At 40.9% G+C, this 20,434-nt stretch overlaps 1 protein-coding gene across 2 annotated transcripts; it reads left to right on the forward strand.

Moving 5' to 3' along the window:
- Nucleotides 1-10,221: 10,221 nt before the first annotated feature.
- PCDH18 (protocadherin 18) lies at nucleotides 10,222-19,170 on the forward strand. 2 transcript variants are annotated; one of them, XM_062493958.1, is made up of 4 exons: nucleotides 10,222-12,711; nucleotides 13,646-13,734; nucleotides 13,861-14,024; nucleotides 18,050-19,170. In XM_062493958.1, exons 1-4 carry the CDS (start codon nucleotides 10,228-10,230, stop codon nucleotides 18,721-18,723), a joined length of 3,411 nt encoding a protein of 1,136 aa, XP_062349942.1. In that variant the 5' UTR covers nucleotides 10,222-10,227; the 3' UTR covers nucleotides 18,724-19,170. The 2 variants fall into 2 exon arrangements, with proteins under 2 accessions (XP_062349942.1, XP_062349941.1); XM_062493957.1 differs by having other exon boundaries at nucleotides 10,228-12,711; nucleotides 13,649-13,734.
- The last annotated feature ends 1,264 nt before the right edge of the window (nucleotides 19,171-20,434 follow it).

Raw genomic sequence — 20,434 nt, forward strand, 5'->3', positions numbered from 1 at the left:
ATAGTAATATGTCAAATCCACTTAGACTCTATGATTTATTTTACCAGTTTTCCTTTTTAATGTATTTATTGAACACCTGTAATGGAAATTGTCCATATGTCATACTGGGCTTGCTTAATTTATTCTGCAATTTTTTTGTAGTTTCATTTTGTATCAGAAGTCTACAAAAGGTCTAAAAGTACAAACCAGGAGACAAATATCTTAAAAACATGGCTGTCCTAAGGAAAGGTACCATGAACAACAACTATAATTACTTGAAAACTGTAAAAGGTATATTATCAAGATACATTCCTAGATCTTTTTAATGTACTTATTTCTCTAAAAAAATTATATATACATAAATACATAGAAATACAAACATACATGTATATATATATATATATATATATATATACATATATATATATATATATATGTAACACAATTTATTTCAAGTGAAAGTCCACGCAGCTATATTTGAAAATCAGATATATTTCAGTTTATGCTTAGTTCCAGTCACTACAGTATTACTGTTTATTGGTGTAGTGAATTTATGAAAAAGAAATGCCAGCTGCATCACTACATCATACTGAAGTGTTCCAAGATCTGACACAGATGTTTTGGACCATAGAATTGAGGGGAAAATTTGGGTGTACCCACATTTATGCAGCCTGGTGAGAGAATGCATTCCAGTAAGTTAAGGTTATTTTGGAAGAGTCTTACATGTTTATTTCAATTGATGTTCAATTGAAACAAAAATCTTTGTGATAGAAGAAAACTTTATTCAAATGGTTCCAGAAAAACACAGCCCATACTTTTGCTATGTTTTTTACCACTTTATATCATTTTGCTGGCCAAAAGGTTGTTAAACATAGTGTGAAAGGAACAGAGCTCTTTCATTTGAACTAATGGTCTTCTAACGAATTTCGTGAACACCAGTATGTCCACAATGCATTTCATCCAGCTGATACATAATGCTGTACTTCTAAAATGGGTCTGTGTAAATTAACTCTGAAGGGTGTACATGCTGGTCTTTCACCCAGTAATTGCACGATGTGAACCCCCACAGCAGCTGATTTCAGAGTTCACCCTCGCTGATTCTTGCTGGTGGAAATTTGCCACAATGATTACATCATCTTCCAACAAACCACATGTGCATGACAACAGTCAGCAAACAATTACTTAAAACACTATAATATAATTTGTAATTTGACATAATAGGCTTTTCTTTCAGGGTTCACATTTCCATGACAAAGCCTGGGGAATTGGGGCACTTCTGCAAACAAGAATAGGCTCTGGACATCATCAGTGGGGGAGATGGGCTTTTTCCTCCTTTCCTCAGTGCTCCAGGCTTGCACAATTTCTGTCCTGCCTGGAATTTGGGATTAAACTATGACAGTCATCATTTTGGAAAACTCATTAAAATGTTCCCATTTATTTCTTTTTAGCCCTGAGCGAAACCAATGCCCATCTTATGTTTTCTCTAACAAGACAGCAAGGGGGAGGAAAATAAACCTCTAGTCATGATTTATGGAAACAATAACACTTCCTCGAGTTTTAAAAACATCTGAAAGCAAATGTCATGCCCCTGCCTCCTCTCCAGCTCTCTGTGATGTTTTCCATTCTTCTGTGTTACAAAGACTAGTAAAGGCTGAGTCTCAGGAAAGACTTGTGCTAAAATTATTTTTGCTTTAATCTGATATTCTCCAGCAAGGTCACAAATCACTAGCTATGCAACACTCGAAAACTACAAAATTATTGCAGATTCAGGCCTTCTGCTTTCATTGTTCATTGGCAGAATTCCTTGACGTATATACAGGTGATTGATCGGTTTAAATTGTCTCCCTCTTCCTCCTTCACCTCCTTGCTGCTTTTAGACAAGTGATTTATTTCAAAAATGTGTGACTTTTCCAATCATCCATTTATGGGGTAAGGGTTTCTTGTAGCGGAAAAAGGACTTAAAGCCAGCAAGGAGGAATTATGCAGCTTCTATTGTAAGGAAATGTAAAATAATTGCAGTTTTATGTGTGGTGAGGACACTTAGAGGAATGTGAAGTCTTTATCTGCAGATGTGGGTTAACATTTTATTTAGACTGTGGCTGCCAGAGGATGATGTGAATAAACAGAAGGTCCTACTTTCCATAAGGAACAAAAATTTTACTTTTTAGTCTTGTTTCCCAAATTAACTCAAAGGTGGGAAATGGACTTTAAAAATATCTTAAAAAAATATAAAACAAGCAAACAAAAAAAAAAAGGAAGAAAAAGTTTTTCAGGACTTAGTGAGTGGTTGGGACTATAGAAAGGCAATAATGTCATTATTCCAGACAATACTACTGAATCACAGAAAAAGGTTATAGGCTTCTTACAGAAAGCATACATTAGCACAGATCCATAGAATGCGGTTTTCAGGAACAAAGTAACTTACACAGAAGGGAAAAGAGCAACTACTGTGAATAGTGGAAGTGTATCACCAGTGCTGTTTGCAAAGCTGTTGATTTTAGGCTGTTTGTAGCTATTATCTCAATTTGCTCTTCCATCCCTGAGTGTACCTCTGTGTGATTTGTTTTTACAGCCCCCTGCCCAGATTCAGAGGCAGAGGAACCCATGGGTTCAAATGAATGATAATGAGCATTGTTAGAGAGGCAAGAAAATTGAGTCCTTGCTCTGGCTGCCTGGACAAGAGCTGCAGGAGCTAATTGTGTCAATGGTAATGAGACCAAGCAGGCAGCAGATGCTCACGTGCCTTTACAATCCAAATCCCACCAACAAATTCCTCCCACAGAAACTTTGAGGGATGTCTTGGCACCCTGGAGATGGTGATAGACCCGGTCTCAGCCACATGCCACCTGCTAGAGCCATTGTTAAAAGAAAGAAGGAGGGGGAAAAGTGCCTATTATGATAACAAAGTTGTTTGCGGTCTCTTGCAATGACTTTATGGCTCTAGTTTTGCCAGCTATTGAACAAAAGGAAGAAAAAAAAAAAAGGAACATCTGATTCTTTATAGAGAAAAATTTTCATTGAGCACTTTTAACCACTTACTTGGGAAGCCAGATGTTCAGTATATGTTACATATTCTGCTGAAAAATTGTGCCTGCCTTTTTCCCATTACAGCTCCCACTGTGTCTGCTTCCTCCAGCAGGTTTAAATTTTCACATGTTTTCCCATTACACTGGAGCAGGGAGCATTCTTTCCTCTTTTTTTCCCCCAGAAAAATCAAGAAGAAAAAAATGCAGATACCCATGTGCAGCATTGTATAAATATTTGCTGTAAAATAAAATAGACAATATATTTGTTCCTTATTCACAAAGCAGGATGGGTGGTAGATTGTGCCTGAGGTTCTGAAGAGAGAAAGGCAATTATGGGTTCCTTAAAGACAATACTTTTTAGTGGAAGCTTGCTAAATTCTGCAGTAGAGAGAGGTTTATATCCTTCCAGGAAATATTTGCCCAATGGCATCTGTTTCTGGAGAAATCTGATGAAATATCCTTTCTTGGCACAAAACTTTGTGTCCCGCTTTGCAGTCCTCTGGGACTCATGCTCTTCAAGACATTTTTAACTGACTCTGAGCTGTTCAAAAATCTTTCTGGGCACTGGGCTGGCTCCCTGTCAGCCTCATCATCATTCGAATCATAAAATCATTAAGGTTGGAAAGGACCTCTAAGACCATGAAGTCCAACCATCAACCTAAAGCTGGTAGATTCACCACAAAGATCCACAAAGAAGCCAAAAGCATCTTCAAAACTCTGGAGCTACCTCTGGCTCCACCATGGCTGAACTCTGGCTGTGCTGAATATGATTGACCCATTTCCTTCTTGAGAGACCCTGACATCCTTGGAACATTTTAGTCACTAGCAGCTGCTGGAAGTAGGTACAGGAGTGGATCTGGTTCATTTGGCTTAGGCTGTCAGTGGAAGACTGAACATGTGCTTTTTCTGGTAAAAAACACTTGAAACACCAATCATGCTCCTATTTTTAACTCCCAGAGGTAATGGAGGATGTTACAGCTCTGTGAAAAACTTGGGTTGAGCCAGTGATTCGACAGACTATGTATTGCAGCCCTGACTAAATTCACATCTACACCAAACTTCAAATCTTTTATTTCACAGAATCCCCATGCCTGCAAAGAAAAGTATCTCAAATGAAGCTGCTTCTTTCTGCTCTTTATAAAGAGTGGCCTTGAACATATCATCACATCCTACAGAGTGTGTTGCAGGGTACAAGAGCATCACATCTGTCAAAGCAGAGTAGCAGCAGTTTAAGACATAGAAAGTCCTTCAAATTTAATCATATGGAGTATTTCAAATTCCAGTACATGTGGTGTGTGACTCTGCTAACATCTGGAATAAAACCAGATGTTGGAATTCCAATGCCAGTACACCACCCTGTAGGACTGGTTACCATACCTCAGGCTGAGAGCACAGATGTTGCTGGTGCTTTCCCTGTGGGTTACAAAAAAAGGTCTGAGCTTTCTGTCTTGCAGTAGTGACCACCTCAGCCCCATGGAGGCTGCACAACTGGGGCACAGGAGAGGAAAGAGAACCTTTGTTCCTTGAGTTCCACTTTGCGTGAACCAAAGGTTATGGCCACTGCCCTCTGAAGCCTTTGGCCCTCTGCATTTTATTTATTTCAGTTGCAGGGATGATAAGAAAGAAAAAAATATGCCTCAGGAAATGGGTGGTTATATTTGTTGTACACAACAGGACCTACAGCTTGGTTTGGGTGGCTTTGTGAGGAAGTGGAACAGGGCCACACAACATTACATTTGTTGGCTTAGGTGCAGTGGGAAAGAAATGAGTTACAGTCCTGTCTGATGCCTTTCCCCCAAACACACATAATGCTCAAACCCTCTTTTGGCTCTAGCATCTGTCTTGCTCTTAAAGGCAGTTTTGGGTAAACAGCTATCAATTAGAGACACATTACTTCATATTTTACAAGGCAATAACTAAACAAAATGACAAATGCATTAAAATGATCAAACAATGGAATTTCCATTGTATACTGTGCCATATTAACTAATCCTCCAAAAAAAAATTCAAAAGCATCTGCTGATATATTACAGGCATTTGTTTATAATAGAGATCTAGTAAACAGTAAGACATGCATATTTCTCTTTTTCAGTTGGTAAATCTTTGAGAGATAAATATTTTATTGATGCAGAAAGAGGTTGAATATCGAGGTACTTACCATGCATGGAACATGCATGGATTTAACTCACAATTTATACACACAGTGCTGCATTGCAAAACTGCCTTGGAAACTTACTCATGTAGCAGAAAACATGATCCCCTGCACTTTGCTACGATGATTGATGATAATGTAAAACCTAATTTGAAATTCACATTTCAAGAACTTTCTCTCCCATCAGCAGGTGTATAGAATTTGGTGGTTTGATGTATTTTAATGACCCATCAGATCTTTTTTAAAACCAATTGAAAAAAGTGAAAATTATAGGTCAGGCTCTGAACTAAACTTCTCTGTTTACTCCTTCTTCTGAGTCTTGGACTTTTGTTCCAGGGCTTTGACCAGCTCTTTCTTGTGGCAGGAAAATACTTTTTCCTGGTACAGCTATTACCTTTACCAAAAGTCTTCTGGATGTCTCTGAGGTGACAGAGTGGCCTTTGTGACAGCTCATGGAGGACACTGCACTGTAGGGACAGCATTCTGATGGAAACAGACACTGTTAAAACAGATTATCTTCAGCAGGAAGTACTGTAAGGCTTAGGTATACATGTATATAGTCAAGATATAGATTTTGTGGAGGTCAGGATTGATGACATTACGTGGACATTTTGGTTTTCTGATTTTTCTGCCTGTCAGAATCCCCGACCCCATTTTTTACTGCCTTTTCATGTGAACTAGGCAACTGATGTCTGAGACACATTGTTTAAAATTCCACAGATCAAAATATGTGCTCTGCCTGAGATATTTGGTCTTAACTAAGAAGACTGTGATCCAGAGGCCATATTTTTGACAGTCCAATGGTCTTTTCTGCTTTTAATATCTATTAATGATATTAAAGATAGACATCAGTCTATGATGTCCCTCAATCCTGAAAAGAGCATCAGGTATAAGTGTGACTGATCAAATAGTAATTGGACTAATACAGCATTAATTTGTGATGAGCTCTGTTATATGGTTGTCAGTGCAAAAAAATGCACTGAAATGTCAGCTTCCTTCCACCCACTCCAAAGAACAGTATCACATTTACATTTGATCATCTTTTTGGGCCCAAGAGTGAATGCAAAATGGCAACACTCGTTTGGCTGCAAGAATACTCCTCACTCGGTGTGGATTCATGCTGCAGCAGATGGGAATATTAGTTTTACTTTGGGAAACAGGTTTGTTGAAGAGGGATGCAGGAAGAGAGAGGCAGTGTGAGGAAGAAAGAAGCAAAGGGAGAGAAGCAAGAGGGAGAGACAAAGCTCCTCAGTTTTGTCATTCATTGTGCCAGAAATGTTCTTTTAAAATACACTACTGACTTAGGAAGACTTGTCTTTCACCTGCATTGCACAGGTGTCAAATAAAATTTTATCTTGCAATGTCTTGTGCACTGGAGCGTAGCTCTTGTGACATTTTGTAACATAATGCAACATAAGGTAATAAATCATACAGAAGTGAATAAAACCTCATTTTTGTGTATGTGTTATGAGGAGGGGAACCAACCAAATGGCACAGTGCTAATTTTTCTGTGCTTCAATCATTGCTAAGAAATTTTTTAAAGTTTTTTTTTTCTTTTCTATCCCATCCTTGCTGAGGGACTATTTATCAAAATATTTCTTTAAAGTAAAATTCTTTTTCACCCAGCTTTTGCATATATATTGTGCATCTAGGGGATCATATACTTTTAGAAGAAAACATAGGCTTGAGAGCTCAGTAAAACTCCTCAGTGTAACAAGACGGACTTTAAAGTGTATCTACCACAGAAGTAAACCTCCTTTCAGCTAAGTGAAAAATAATTAATCTGCTGTGCAGCTGTGGTTTCTGACGCAGTACTGTAGGCAAACAAAAGTGCAATTTCGAGTCAGTTTGCTTCTCTTTGGTACATCGGTGGAGAACTGGAGTGCAACTTTTGGGAAGAGCCCTGTGGTGAACAGGTCTGTTTTAGGTGGGAATAACTGAGATTAGTCTCCAGGAGGCCAGCAGCACTCCGGTCATGTGCCTAAGAGCACTCACAAAACCACGCTCACTAAGAAGCATCTGCTGCCTGCACGTGGGACTCTCTCTTTTCTTTGTGAAGGAAGTCTGTCATGTCAAAGGTGGACTGGAGTTTAAGAGACTTTTCAGACAAATCTCTTTCACTGGATGTTGGAGATGGCAACCTTGGGAGTGCTGTGATTGCTCCTGAGCACCCTAGAAAAGCATCACTTCTAGAAGTGCTACACACTTAAATATTGCTCCACCTAAGCAAACAATCTGACGATATGTTCCTCTTCCTTTGCAGCTTATCAAATGAAAAATAAAAAAAGAGAAAATTGAGATTTTTCCTTACTTTAATTCAACATTCAGGTAAGGACTATTGTGCCAATGACATTTTATCATCATTTTAAGTGCAAGTGGTCAGTTGCAAGACAGTGTGGACTTAAGTGACAATATGGCATGTAATATGACTGATAAAGTTGTAAAATCAAAAATAAATTCCAAAAGGGGAAATAAAAGAAAAGATATGCTGTAATTCCTATCAGAAGGTATCCTGTTCTCTATTATTATACAGAGTATGTCTCTGAGAAGGACCAATGTGACAAAGTGGAATTACTACTTGGAAAGTGGTAAAAATTGCATAAAGCAAGTTCTGCATATCTAAGTCTACTAAACAGTTCTGTGGAAGAACATGCAATCATGCAAAAGCATACATAATAGTTTTAAAGCAGTAGAATTATTTTTACTATTAATTATTCATCTTCTGTACTCATCATGTAAAGGGGTAGTGACTTCTTTTATCAACAAAATACTTTTTATTGACACTAAGGACAACATTTAATTGAACCCCTTTCCCCAATTATCGTCAGAAAAGAGTTTACACTTGTACTTTGGAAAAAATGTTTTAGGAAGATTTATCAGAGCTGCAAAAAAAAGCTGTCCATGAACTAATGGAATTATGCTATCTTTGAATTCTCTCCACCAGAACTTAGAATGGTCACTAATTCCTTTCTTTGCTCTTTTGGTGTTTGCAAAGGGGTTCGCTAAAGCCTGAATTGATATAATTATTGGCTTGGATTGTTAGAGATTTAGGCCAGATGGCTATGGGTTTCTAAAGTCCCAGTTGCTTGTGTTAGCTTTTCTAGTTTGCCTATAGGGTTTGGGGATCAGCAGTTTGAAAGGGCTGCAAACTTGTAAAACAGTATTATTCATGGGGGCAGAATGTTCATCAGCGTGACCCAGTACTAAATACATTCATTATGGGCATCTCTATTCTGCACAATTTGCCACACGGTGCTAGTTTGTGGAAGAAAAAAAAAAGAGACAATGGCTTATAAAATGCTTTTGAATGCTTAAAAAGAAGGAGAGTTCACACTGAGCCTCCTCTGCTTTCTTTTTCAGCAAAAACCTTCTCAGTGACTTTGGCTGAGCTCTGCTGAGAGTAAGTAAATTGGGCAAATAAGAGATTTACTCTTTACATTTTTGATATGCCGTGGGGGGAGCATAAGAGACGGAGAAGAACAATAAAAGAGCGATGGTATCCTTGTGGGCAACCCTAATAAACAAAAGGACAAAGTTAGCAGAAAAACAAAGAGAAACATAGCAAGCCTGTGTATAACATGATAAAAGCATATGTAAAAAGGAAGTAGAAGTCACATAAATAGATACATTTAAAGTGAGAAGAATGCATCAGCTTCCATGTCCTGAATGCAGCCTGAAGCTTTTACACGGATCTGTAACATTTCTGGCCCACACAAAATACATGCTCGACTCGGACATAAGATTATATTTTTGTGCGCAAATGTGTGGCAGTGTAAATAGTTTTCTGCAACAGAGAGGGGAGGGATTTGTCGTTTTTCTAAACAATCTGCCTTGTGGCTTCTTTTCCTTTAAAATACTTGGCATGTAGAAGGTGTGCTTAGCACAGACTGCCACGGTGGAGCATGAAGTGCTGTTTCAAACAGGATGAAAAAGATCATCTGAAGTAGCGCTGGAACAGCAAGTAAAAAATCTCAGAGACAATCGCACACATGAACACACAGAGGAACGGGGCTCAGGCAGAGGCGGCTGCGCTGAGGGCAGAGATGGTGCGAGAGGCAGCGGGGAAGGACCGGAGAATGCAAAATGCTCCTGACTTGGGAAGAAGGAGGACAGGTTTCGTGCAGTGGAGAAGCTCTCGCAGGGCTCCTGGCAGGAGCGCATAAATTGGGAGCATGCAGGTAGAGGGTAAAACAAGCAGCGAGAAGACGCTCCTGCCGCGCGGATAGCGAGACGTGAGCCCCAGCTCTTTCACTAAGCACACCCACCCACAAGCTCCCCGCGAGTTAAACAAGGGCTAACCTAAAGTATGGAAATAAGGAGCGCGATCGCATTTCTCGCGGCAGGAAGGGGAGGAATCCAAACCACAAAACCCCGCTTGAAACTGCCGTGAAAATTCGGGGGGTGGGGAGGAGAGACGTTGATTTAAAGTTGCCCATTAGTCATTGGTACCCCCCAGCCCCCACCCTTGGCTGGCCCGCGCTCCCTCCCGGTGCCCCCGCCCCGGCGCTCCGGGCTGCGCGCCCCCTCCCCTTCCCATCCTTTCCCTTCCCTTCTCCTCCCTCCCCTCCTCTCTCCTCCCCGGCTGATTGGCTGCACTGGGCTCGGCACAGGCCGGGCAAAAGCTTTGTCTGGGGACTTGGAGTGAAGTTGCGGAGGATTTTAGGCTGGAGCCGGCGAGGGAGGGCGTTCAGTCCGGCGGAGAGTGCGGAGAAGGACGGGAGGACGGGCTGCGGGTCGGATCCATCCCACCAGCTCCCGGCGGTCCCTGGATGCTGGCGGCGGGAGAGGAGCGCGCTGCCCCGGAGCATCTCAGCCTGGAAGAGGAGCGTTGAGTCAAATGAGAAAGCGTGGATTACTTACAGATTGTATCTGGATGTCCCGGCACGGTGTGTATAAAAAAAAGCAAAAAGTTTTCCGATCTGTAAGTTATTAATACTTGGCTGGCTAGAAAAGGCGTTTTCAAGCTGGAAAGGACCAGATGTGCTTTGGATTTAAGGTACCGAAGGAAGGCAAAATAATTGCTTTTTAACTTATTGGGAGAAATTAATTGCAAAAAAAAAAACCTTACAAATGTATCGAATCGACGGTAAAATGCACTTTCTATTCATTTTTGCACTGATCATAATATTTTGCAATAATGCTGTGCTGGGCAAGAATTTGAAATACAGGATTTATGAGGAGCAGAGGGTTGGATCAGTAATTGCAAGACTGTCGGAGGATGTTGCAGATGTTTTATTAAAAATGCCTAACCCTTCCTCAGTCCGGTTTCGAGCCATGCAGAGGGGGAATTCTCCCTTGCTTGTAGTCCGTGAGGATAATGGAGAAATCAGCATAGGAGCTAAAATTGATCGGGAACAACTGTGCCAGAAAAACTTAAACTGCTCCATAGAGTTTGATGTGATCACTCTGCCCACTGAATATCTGCAGCTTTTCCATGTTGAAGTTGAAGTGCTGGATATTAATGACAACTCTCCGCAGTTTTCCAGAGCTCTTATCCCTATCGAGATATCAGAGAGTGCAGCTGTAGGAACTCGGATCCCTCTGGACAGTGCTTTTGATCCAGATGTGGGAGACAACTCCCTTCACACTTACTCCCTTTCTGCAAACGATTTTTTTAGCATTGATGTGAGAACCAGGACTGATGGTGCTAAGTATGCAGAGCTGATTGTGGTTAGAGAGCTGGATCGTGAGTTGAAGTCGATTTACGAACTCCAACTCACCGCCTCTGACAAAGGGGTGCCTCAGAGATCTGGGTCATCCCTCCTGAAAATCAGCATTTCCGATTCCAATGACAACAGCCCTGTGTTTGAGCAGCAGTCGTACATTATCCAGCTCTTGGAGAACTCTCCTATTGGGACTTTGCTCATAGACCTCAATGCTACCGATCCAGATGAGGGCGCCAATGGGAAGGTCGTGTACTCCTTTAGCAGTCATGTGTCTGCCAAAATTATAGAAACTTTTAGGATAGACCCAGAAAAAGGTCACCTGACCCTGCTGAAGCAAGTGGACTATGAAGTAACCAAATCCTATGAAATTGACGCTCAGGCTCAGGATATGGGGCCAAATTCTATTCCAGCTCACTGCAAAATTATAATTAAAGTTGTGGATGTGAATGACAACAAGCCAGAAATCAACTTAAATCTGATGTCCACAGAGAGAGAAGAGGTAGCTTACATTTCTGAGGGGTCACCCCTGGACACCTTTGTTGCTCTGGTCAGAGTGCAAGATAAGGATTCTGGTGTGAATGGAGAGATTGTTTGTAAGCTCCATGGGCATGGCCACTTTAAACTTCAAAAGACTTATGAAAATAACTATTTAATCTTGACTAACGCCACTCTAGATAGGGAAAAGAGATCTGAATACATCTTGACTGTAATAGCAGAGGACAAGGGAACGCCAAGTCTCTCCACAGTGAAACACTTTACTGTCCAAATCAGTGATGAAAATGACAACCCACCCCGCTTCCAGACAAACAGATATGAAGTTGTTATCTTGGAAAATAACTCTCCGGGAGCATACATCACATCAGTCACAGCCACAGACCCAGATCTAGGCGACAACGGGCAGGTGACATACACTATTTTGGAGAATTCTATTTTGGGAAGCTCTATAACCACCTATGTGACCATCGATCCCTCCAATGGGGCGATCTATGCCCTGCGAAACTTTGATCACGAAGAAGTAAATCAAATTGTCTTCGTGGTCCAAGCTAGGGATGGAGGGAGCCAGCAGCTCACTAGCAACACCACGGTTGTACTCACCATCATTGATGAAAATGACAACGCTCCCGTCATCATCGGGCCGGTGCTACACAACAGCACAGCAGAAATCTCAATCCCTAAAGATGCTGAAATTGGCTTTCTTGTCACCAGGATAAGGGCGACAGACAGAGACTCTGGTATGAACTCTGAACTCAGCTGCTCCATAGCAGCTGACAAGGAAAACAGCATCTTTGTGATGGATCCCCAAACTTGTGACATCTCTATCAATGTGAGCGTTGAATCGGTTCCAGCAAAACAATGGGAGTTTTTGGTGATAGTCCAGGATAAAGGCAGCCCTCAGCTTAGTACTAAAGCTCTTCTGAAATGTACCCTTTTGGAGCATGTTTATGCATTTTCAAGCACCGAAGCAACTTTGGTAAGCCAACCCTCCCTGGACATCTCCATGATAACAATTATATCCTTAGGATCCATATGTGCTGTGTTACTGGTTATTATGGTTATCTTTGCTACGAGGTGCAATCGAGAGAAAAAGGACACCAGGTCTTACAACTGTCGGGTGGCTGAATCAACCTACCAGCACCATCCAAAACGTCCCTCCAGGCAGATCCACAAAGGGGACATTACACTGGTGCCTACGGTTAATGGCACTCTACCCATCAGATCTCACCACAGAGCTTCACCATCATCATCCCCGGCCCTGGAGAGGGGTCAGATGGGCAGCCGGCAGAGCCACCACAGCCACCAGTCCCTGAACAGCCTGGTCACCATCTCCTCAAACCACGTGCCTGAAAATTTCTCCCTGGAACTCACCCATGCTACACCGGCTGTGGAGGTAAGGTCCAGACCTTGGTTTTGCACATCCATTTGTGCAGACATTTGTTTGGAGGTATACACACACCCCGATGTGCAGCCTGTGAGAGAAAGGGGCAGCCAGGTCTATGCCTCGTGGGAATGTGTCATGGATCTCTCTTCGATGTCACAGCTTTTCAGTTTTACTCCAATATCAACAGACTCCATTACCCTGAGGAACAGGGTTAAATCTGTTGTTAATACCATTATTCCTTGGTTCTTCCCTGTAAGGTCAAAACAATGGAGTGGAACAGAGTGCTCCGCACTGGTTAACAGTTCACTCTTGCTCACCTTCCCTCTCCCTCCCCTCAACAGCTCTATCTGAGAAAGAGTTCCCAAGTGTTTAGATTCAGAAACAATCCAGGAAACTCTTTTATTAATGGGGGTGCAGAACTAAAAACATTCTGACACAGTTTGAGTACAGCTGCAGTAATATATGATCACTGTATCTCAAACTTTGAGGCTCTCTGTCTCAGTTTTTACTGCAAATGCTGGGTCATGGCTTAAATAAATGAGAGCTGTGTCCTGGTAACTCTTTATATGTAAAGTAAGGATGTTTTGTTTTGAGTTAGGATCCTGGAATTGCAAAGGCTTGATTTTAATATATTAAACTGAAACAAGCCTCCACCTCTGTTTAATTGCTTATTTTACTTGTTGAGGAATTAATTATTATGAGCTCAGAGACTGATGAACAGCAGGGAACTTCCTCATTTTACACAGTCTTCAGATGTTTCCTGTGTCAGACACTGCAGTACCAAATAGTCAGTTGTACTGCATTATATATGTGCAGGAATTTGTTTTAATTAAATCTTAAAGGAGAAAAAAATTAAACCACAAACAAACCTGAGAAGCAGATGAATGCTTTTATGGCTAGGAGCTTTCATTTCAAGGAATCAGTCTTTTCACCTTTTCTTTAGCAGGTTTCTCAGCTTCTCTCAATGCTTCACCAAGGCCAGTATCAACCAAGGCCAAGTTTTCGAGGAAACAAGTATTCCAGAAGCTACAGGTGAGAATCCAGATTGTTCTGCTACATATGAGTGTACACGTGTCAGAAAATACAGACATGTATTTTTAAACAGACTGGACTGCAATATACTTTAGATAATATAGTTCTCCACAATTCTCTTTACAGATATGCCCTGCAAGATATGGATAAATTCAGCTTGAAAGACAGTGGCCGGGGTGATAGTGAAGCTGGAGACAGTGATTATGATTTGGGGAGAGAGTCTCCAATTGACAGACTTCTTGGGGAAGGATTCAGTGACCTTTTCCTTACAGATGGGAGAATTCCTGCAGGTAAGAGCACAATGGAAGCTGAGCAGTTTATTTACAGTTCTTCTTGGCTGTCACTTTGATAAAACTACTACCGAGAAAGCAAAAATTCTTTAGCTTTCAAGTCCTGGGTTTCCTTCCTTTTTCACTTTACTTCATGGTGAATACTGAGTTGAAGGCTTCATGTATCTACTAAAATGAAACCTCAGATACAACTGCAAATCTATCCAGACCAGTGCCTACTTTTTTTGTTACTCACATCATGAGCTGGCTCCAGATTCCTCCTAAAAGTACGATCTGCTCCAAGTCCTCAGACTTTTAATGACTGGGTGGATGTTTTTGCATAGCCATGCAGCTGTGGTTCGTTAAAAATACAGTGAACTACAATTTGGGGCATAGGTTTTCTGCAGTGGATTTTATCCATATGATACAAACTTTTATCATTTAGAAATTGAGTGTGAAAGTGAACTAGAAATATGGATGGACAAGAAAGAAAAGTGTTTTTCCCACTGAAAAATGAGTAGCAAGGCAAGGTTCTAAATATTTCCCAGATGTTAAATCTTGCAACCCTTATTTCTGGAAGCAAGAATTTAAGAGGCACAATTCAGGGGCAGAGGGCAGAAAAGAAAAAAAAAAGAATTAGAAAAGGGTGAGTGGCAGCAGGATAAACATGCATATACATATTCATGTGTATGAACTAGTGCTTTTTAATTTATGCCCAAATAAAAGTTGAATAAAAGGTCATGGGAATTCATGCTTAGTACAGATAGAAAAATGTTGTAATCACTTTAATAATTATACAGCCTCTGGTTATACCCTAGATCTTTTCTTACTTCAGATCATATTTAGTTTTCTCTGTATAACCAGAGGGCCAGATGATTTCAGTAGGGTTCACTGAATCAAGTTCATAAATGTAACAGGTTTAGTAAAGTAATTTTATAAATGGAGGCCCTTTGCTTTGGGGCGTGGTGCAGCACATGGCCTTCCTAAAGTGACCCCCGTGTACTAACCAGGGTTGTTATGCTAGACAAAACAGAACACCAAAAGTTCAAGTTGTTTTTCCTATACATTTTAACTTTAAAATTTTCTGTGCATATTTTGCTCCAGTCTAGGTCTTGTATGAAGAGTTACTCTGTTTTCAGAATCTTTAAACTAAATCTGGACTTCTAATATATTTTTATCCTCATCCTCCGTAACTCCTACTACTTATTCCTCTGCCAGCTAGCATGAGGCATGTCTCACTCTCTCCTATGCTTTAGCAAGGAGGCAGGGAGGGATCTGCTGGAGCTCTCAGCTGGCCTGGGGAGCTTGAAGTGTTTGCACTGGCATCCAGCCCTGCTGCTGCCCAGGAGGAGTGGTCCCTTTACAGTGGGCAACTGGGGGGTGCCAGCAGACAGGAATGGTTGTCCTCTTAGCTGGCTGAAATGCCCATGACCTATTTTCAGCTCTTACAGTTCCTTCTCTAAACAGTAAGCCTAAGGATAGGTTTTCCAAAAAATGCCAGGCTAATTAAATTCAAAGTAAGGGAAACTCCTCTCAGTGCGGATTGAACTGGTTTGGGCTATCAAGATTGGTATTTGTCTCACCCAGATGTCCATTTACTGCTATGCATGGCCTTAATTCTTCAGATAAGTCTGTTGAACCTGTTCAGATGAGATCTGAATTGATCTACAATCCCAGTATATGAAGAGGAAAAGAAAACTTCCTGTTGTCCATTCTGAAAGGTTTCTGCATGGTTAGTCTGGTGACACAGGCAAACATGCTGTGGGAAGTTTGTCTGTTTGTTTGTTTGTCTGTTAAGGTGGAGCAAGAAAGGAATGGAGCCAGTCCCTCAAAAATCCACAAATTTCATGACCAGAAAGTTCCATAACTGTCCTTGAAAGACTTTTTACTTTTTCTTTTTAAATCTTAACCAGCAAGCTTTAAATTCTGGGGAAAAAAAAAAAAAAAGAAATAATAATAAAAAAAAGCTATTGTGCATTTGGACATTTTCAAATTTATTGCTGATTTAAGGACAGATTGCGTCACCATTCAGTCATTCAGTTACTTCACAAAATCTTTTGATCTTATGTTCAGGAACACCAGAATTTATTATTTTAAACTGAAACCATTCCTGACAAGGGCTTCAAAACTGATGCTAAGACAAACTTCGTTACTAATGAAATGCCAGATCACTGAAAGTATCTAATGAATTCAAAGGAGTCTTAAAGGAATCTTCTTTATTAGAAGTGTAATCCTCACCTTGGGGTGACTTGAGAACTTTTCATGGATCACTTAGATGTCTTTTGACAGTTCTAACTCTTGGGCATTTTCTGTAAAACGTCACACATAGGAACAAACACTTGCAGGCATTTCAGTCACTTGTATCAAAACTCCAGCACTGATATATTCTAGTTTGTTTTGTTTGTTTGAAACTTCCTGGATCAGCAGTTATTTTGCAATAGATAGTGCAATATCCAGTCTGAGCTTGTAATCTTGAAAAAATTCATACTGTTGCATGCATGGCACAGAGAAAGTTTATAGTCATAGGAATGGAAAGGCCATTAGGAAAGCAAACAATGTGATAGGCTGTGTAAAGTGCAAAAATAAATACTGCTGACAGCATGAGACTAGGACTTTATAAATCACTAGTGTGTCCTAAACTGAAATAGTCTGTTCAGATCTGCTTACACCACCACAAAATGATTTTTTGATAAACGGAGTGGATCCAGAGCCAGATGGGAAATGTGTTGAGGGAGCAAGGAAAACTTCCAGGGCATGACTGCAAACATTTCTTATGCAGTCAGTATATACTGAGAAAGAACAAGAAACTGTATTCTGTGTGGGATTATCTAACCATTAAGTGATTAGGGCAAGAGTTTCCTCTGGTCAAAATATGCAAAATGCAAAGAGTCTGTCATTTCTGAAAGCTGTCTTTTGAAATTGGTCACTCAAACCCAGCAGCACCCAGATCTTCTCCAGCATGTCTGGCAGGCACACAGACACCCAGCCTGAGGCGAGGCTTTGTGTCCTACCCTGTGTTCCCTTTGAGTGGAAAATATAGCATCTCTCCTGGCACATCCCTCTCTGCAGGTCTGTCACTTTGGGCTTCGCTTGTCTCTGCTTCCAGGAACCATTCCCAGACCTCTTGGAATGTTTGCAAAGGACTCTTGCAGTGCCCCTTTGTGGGCCAGTTTGGACCAGTGCGGCGCTCAGGGTTGCAGTCATTTGCCCCATATTTTTCTTTCTCCATGAGACACATCAATAAACCAAGAAACTGAGAGAGCAGCTTTGTTGTCCTTGTGCTCTTCAGCCCTCATGGCTGATCTGGATTCCCATCCCATGGGTTAGAGCCCTCCTTATGCCAAGGCCTGAGCCAGCACAGGCCAGTAACCTGAGCTACAGAGCTGCAAGTGCACCTGAGTGTATAAATGCAGTACAAACACCAGAGTCACGCAGGCTGGCAATTAAACCCTAGGTGTTCTGATAGTAGACTAAAATTTAACTGATTTAGTTAAAAAAGTAATATGGCAGTGGATCACCTTGAGTTCTACGTACACTTCATTGTCAGAACAAAGGAGTTGTTTAATGGAAAAGGAGATCCCTCTGCACGTTGTTATTCTTTGCTCTTTATTTCCCCTGTCCATTTATTCCCATTTGATTGCTCTCATAAGTCTCACTTGTTGCATGTGGAAGACTTCTCTAAAACTCAAGTGAGTGTTGGAGGTAGAAATTTCTTCCTTCTACTGGATATTTTTTTAATGAGCTAGAACTGTTCAAAGGGCTTGTGCAGCTTCAAGCCACAAGTGCTTGTTTTTCTACCTGGAATTTACATGTTTATCTTCAGCCTTAGTTAAGAGATTGCATTACTGTCTTACATTGGTTGTTCTTGTCCTTGGCAATGGAGGTACCAGACCATTTGTATTTGCCACCTTCCTGCACACAGAAGGTGAAACCAAGCCCCAGATTTGAACACCTCTGGGGAAGTTCTGTCCTGGTGACAGGATGGACACAGCAGGTGCTGTGTGCAGCAGGAGGGATTGCTCACTCTCCTCGTGTCTCTCTTGCAGCGATGCGCCTGTGCACGGAGGAGTGCAGGGTCCTGGGCCACTCGGACCAGTGCTGGATGCCACCGCTGCCCTCTCCCTCCTCCGACTACAGAAGCAACATGTTCATCCCTGGGGAGGAGTTCCAGGCACCCCAGCAGCACCTGCAGCAGCAGCAGCAACATCAGGGCCTCGAGGAGGATGCCCAGGCAGCCGATGGCGGTGAGAAGAAGAAGAGCTTTTCAACATTTGGGAAGGACTGCCAGAGCGAGGAGGAATCAGGGGACACCTGCACCTCCTCCCTCCTCTCCGAAATGAGCAGCGTCTTCCAGCGCCTGCTGCCTCCCTCGTTGGATGCCTACACAGAGTGCAATGAGATGGATCGCTCCAACTCGTTGGAGCGCAGGAAGGGACATTTGCCGGCCAAGAATGTAAATTATCCCCCGGGGGTGGCAGCCTGGGCAGCCAGCACGCATTTCCAAAACCCTGCCAACAACGGGCCCGCTCTGGGGACTCACTCGGGCGCGCAGCCTTCGTCCAAATGGCTGCCAGCCATGGAGGAGATCCCGGAGAATTACGAAGAAGATGATTTTGACAATGTGCTCAACCACCTCAGCGATGGCAAACATGAACTCATGGATGCCAGTGAGCTGGTGGCAGAAATTAACAAGCTGCTGCAAGATGTCCGGCAGAACTAATTGTTTCAAAAATCTTATTTTTCCATATTTATGGAAAACTGGAAGGGGGAAAAAAAGGAAGAACAAAAATAGACTGAGGAGAACTGGCATTGCCAACTAGTTGCATTTATCATAAATGTGTCTGTGTATGTTGAATATTAAAATGCTGTATTTTCATATGTACACAATGCAAGTGTGATTATCTTTATCTGTATTTTAAAAATACATTTGTACCTTATATTTATGTGTAATTTAACAAATAAATTTTATTTTTGTACACCCACAGCAAGCATGTTTTCCTAAATGTGTATAGATGGTACCACCCTTGTCAAACTTAGAGGTTCCTTGCCACACGGGCATATTTAAAAAAAAAAAAAAAGATATTGTTTTCCCTTATTATTTCTTTCAAATGTTTCAAATACAAATTCAAAGCACTGAAAAAGTTATGCAAATGTTAGTTTCAGTAAATGATCCAACACCTCTTTTGCAATGTTTTATTCTTATAATAAAGAATTGTAACTCCCATGAAACCTAAAATGTCCTTTTTTTTTTATTTTGATGATTTTGGTCTGTAGAGTCATTTTCTCATTTAATTAATGGATTATTGCAGACTGAAGTCTTCCTGTCTTTGGCACATAATTGCTTTCCCCAGTGAACAAATCATGGAATTCTGTGATGGGTCTTCCACTGTGATCTCTGCAAAAAAATGCAAATTTGTTGTGCTGTTTCTACACTGCAAAACCAGTTGAAGTCAGCAGTGTATACTTGAAAGACAGCAATAAAATCAGCTTTTCTGACCTCAGGCTGAATTCTGAATTTATGTAAATACAAAAATTGCAATGAACTGCTTTATCTTTGTAAATGACACCAAAATAAAAAGAATGTTGCATCTCCCAGAAAAACAGCTATATTTTTCCTCTGCACAGCAGCTACATTTTTATATTAGATATATTCTCTGTTGTAGGTGTGCCTGTCTTTTATTTGCAAAGTAGTAGAGGAATGTTTGAACTTCCTAGAGAAGATCAAGCCTGCAGGAACATTTGCTTTGGCTGCATCCCATCCTTCCATGGTGCAGCTTCTCTCTGTCCTGAAGCTTGGTGAAAAGTCATTTATATTATGGTGCCATTGCTATAGTGGGGGTCTTGTAACTAATAATGCTCAGATAAAAGTCAATGTCATCCTTTTAGTTCATTTTTTCATTTTTTTTTTTTTTTTGATAACCTGTCATACCCAATGAGAACTTTGTAGCAGTAAACAAATGGATTTTACAGTTGAGAAACATGGGTGGGTTTTGAGACCCTAATGCTCTCATTTTGGGAGTGTTTACAGATGGCCATAAAAACCTGTATTTTTGGCATTTATGCAGATACATACTTTATAAGATGTATATTTTTTTACCAGAATTGTGAAAAATTGTTGGAATAATTCAAGTCAACCTTGGTATAAAACCGATACATTTGTTCTGGAGAATAACACTTATAAAGTATCTTATAATTTTTTATTCTTTTTTTTATGCTAGATACAAAAATTCTTGCTCAATGTTACCACAGAAAAGAAAGAATTTTGTTGCAGGCATAAACTTCATTTTTTTTTTTATTTTTGTGCGCAAGCAAACTTTAATCTCCTTATTGGTGTCACAGCATTGTAGATGGGACATTTGAAGATGCATAGGCACTCGTTGACAGCTGAACAATGGAGAGATTCTCAACTTGTTTACACATCAGGAGCTCAT

This window comes from Cinclus cinclus, chromosome 5 (genome assembly GCF_963662255.1).
Source record: "Cinclus cinclus chromosome 5, bCinCin1.1, whole genome shotgun sequence".
NCBI classification, from domain to species: domain Eukaryota; kingdom Metazoa; phylum Chordata; class Aves; order Passeriformes; family Cinclidae; genus Cinclus; species Cinclus cinclus.

Bases quoted from the DNA above. Each gene is read 5' to 3' on its own strand.
- PCDH18 (XM_062493958.1), top strand. From the start codon at position 10,228: ATGTATCGAATCGACGGTAAAATGCACTTTCTATTCATTTTTGCACTG. The intron at 13,735-13,860 runs GTGAGAATCCAG...TTCTCTTTACAG, and splicing joins AAGTATTCCAGAAGCTACAG to ATATGCCCTGCAAGATATGG. The intron at 14,025-18,049 runs GTAAGAGCACAA...TCTCTCTTGCAG, and splicing joins AGATGGGAGAATTCCTGCAG to CGATGCGCCTGTGCACGGAG.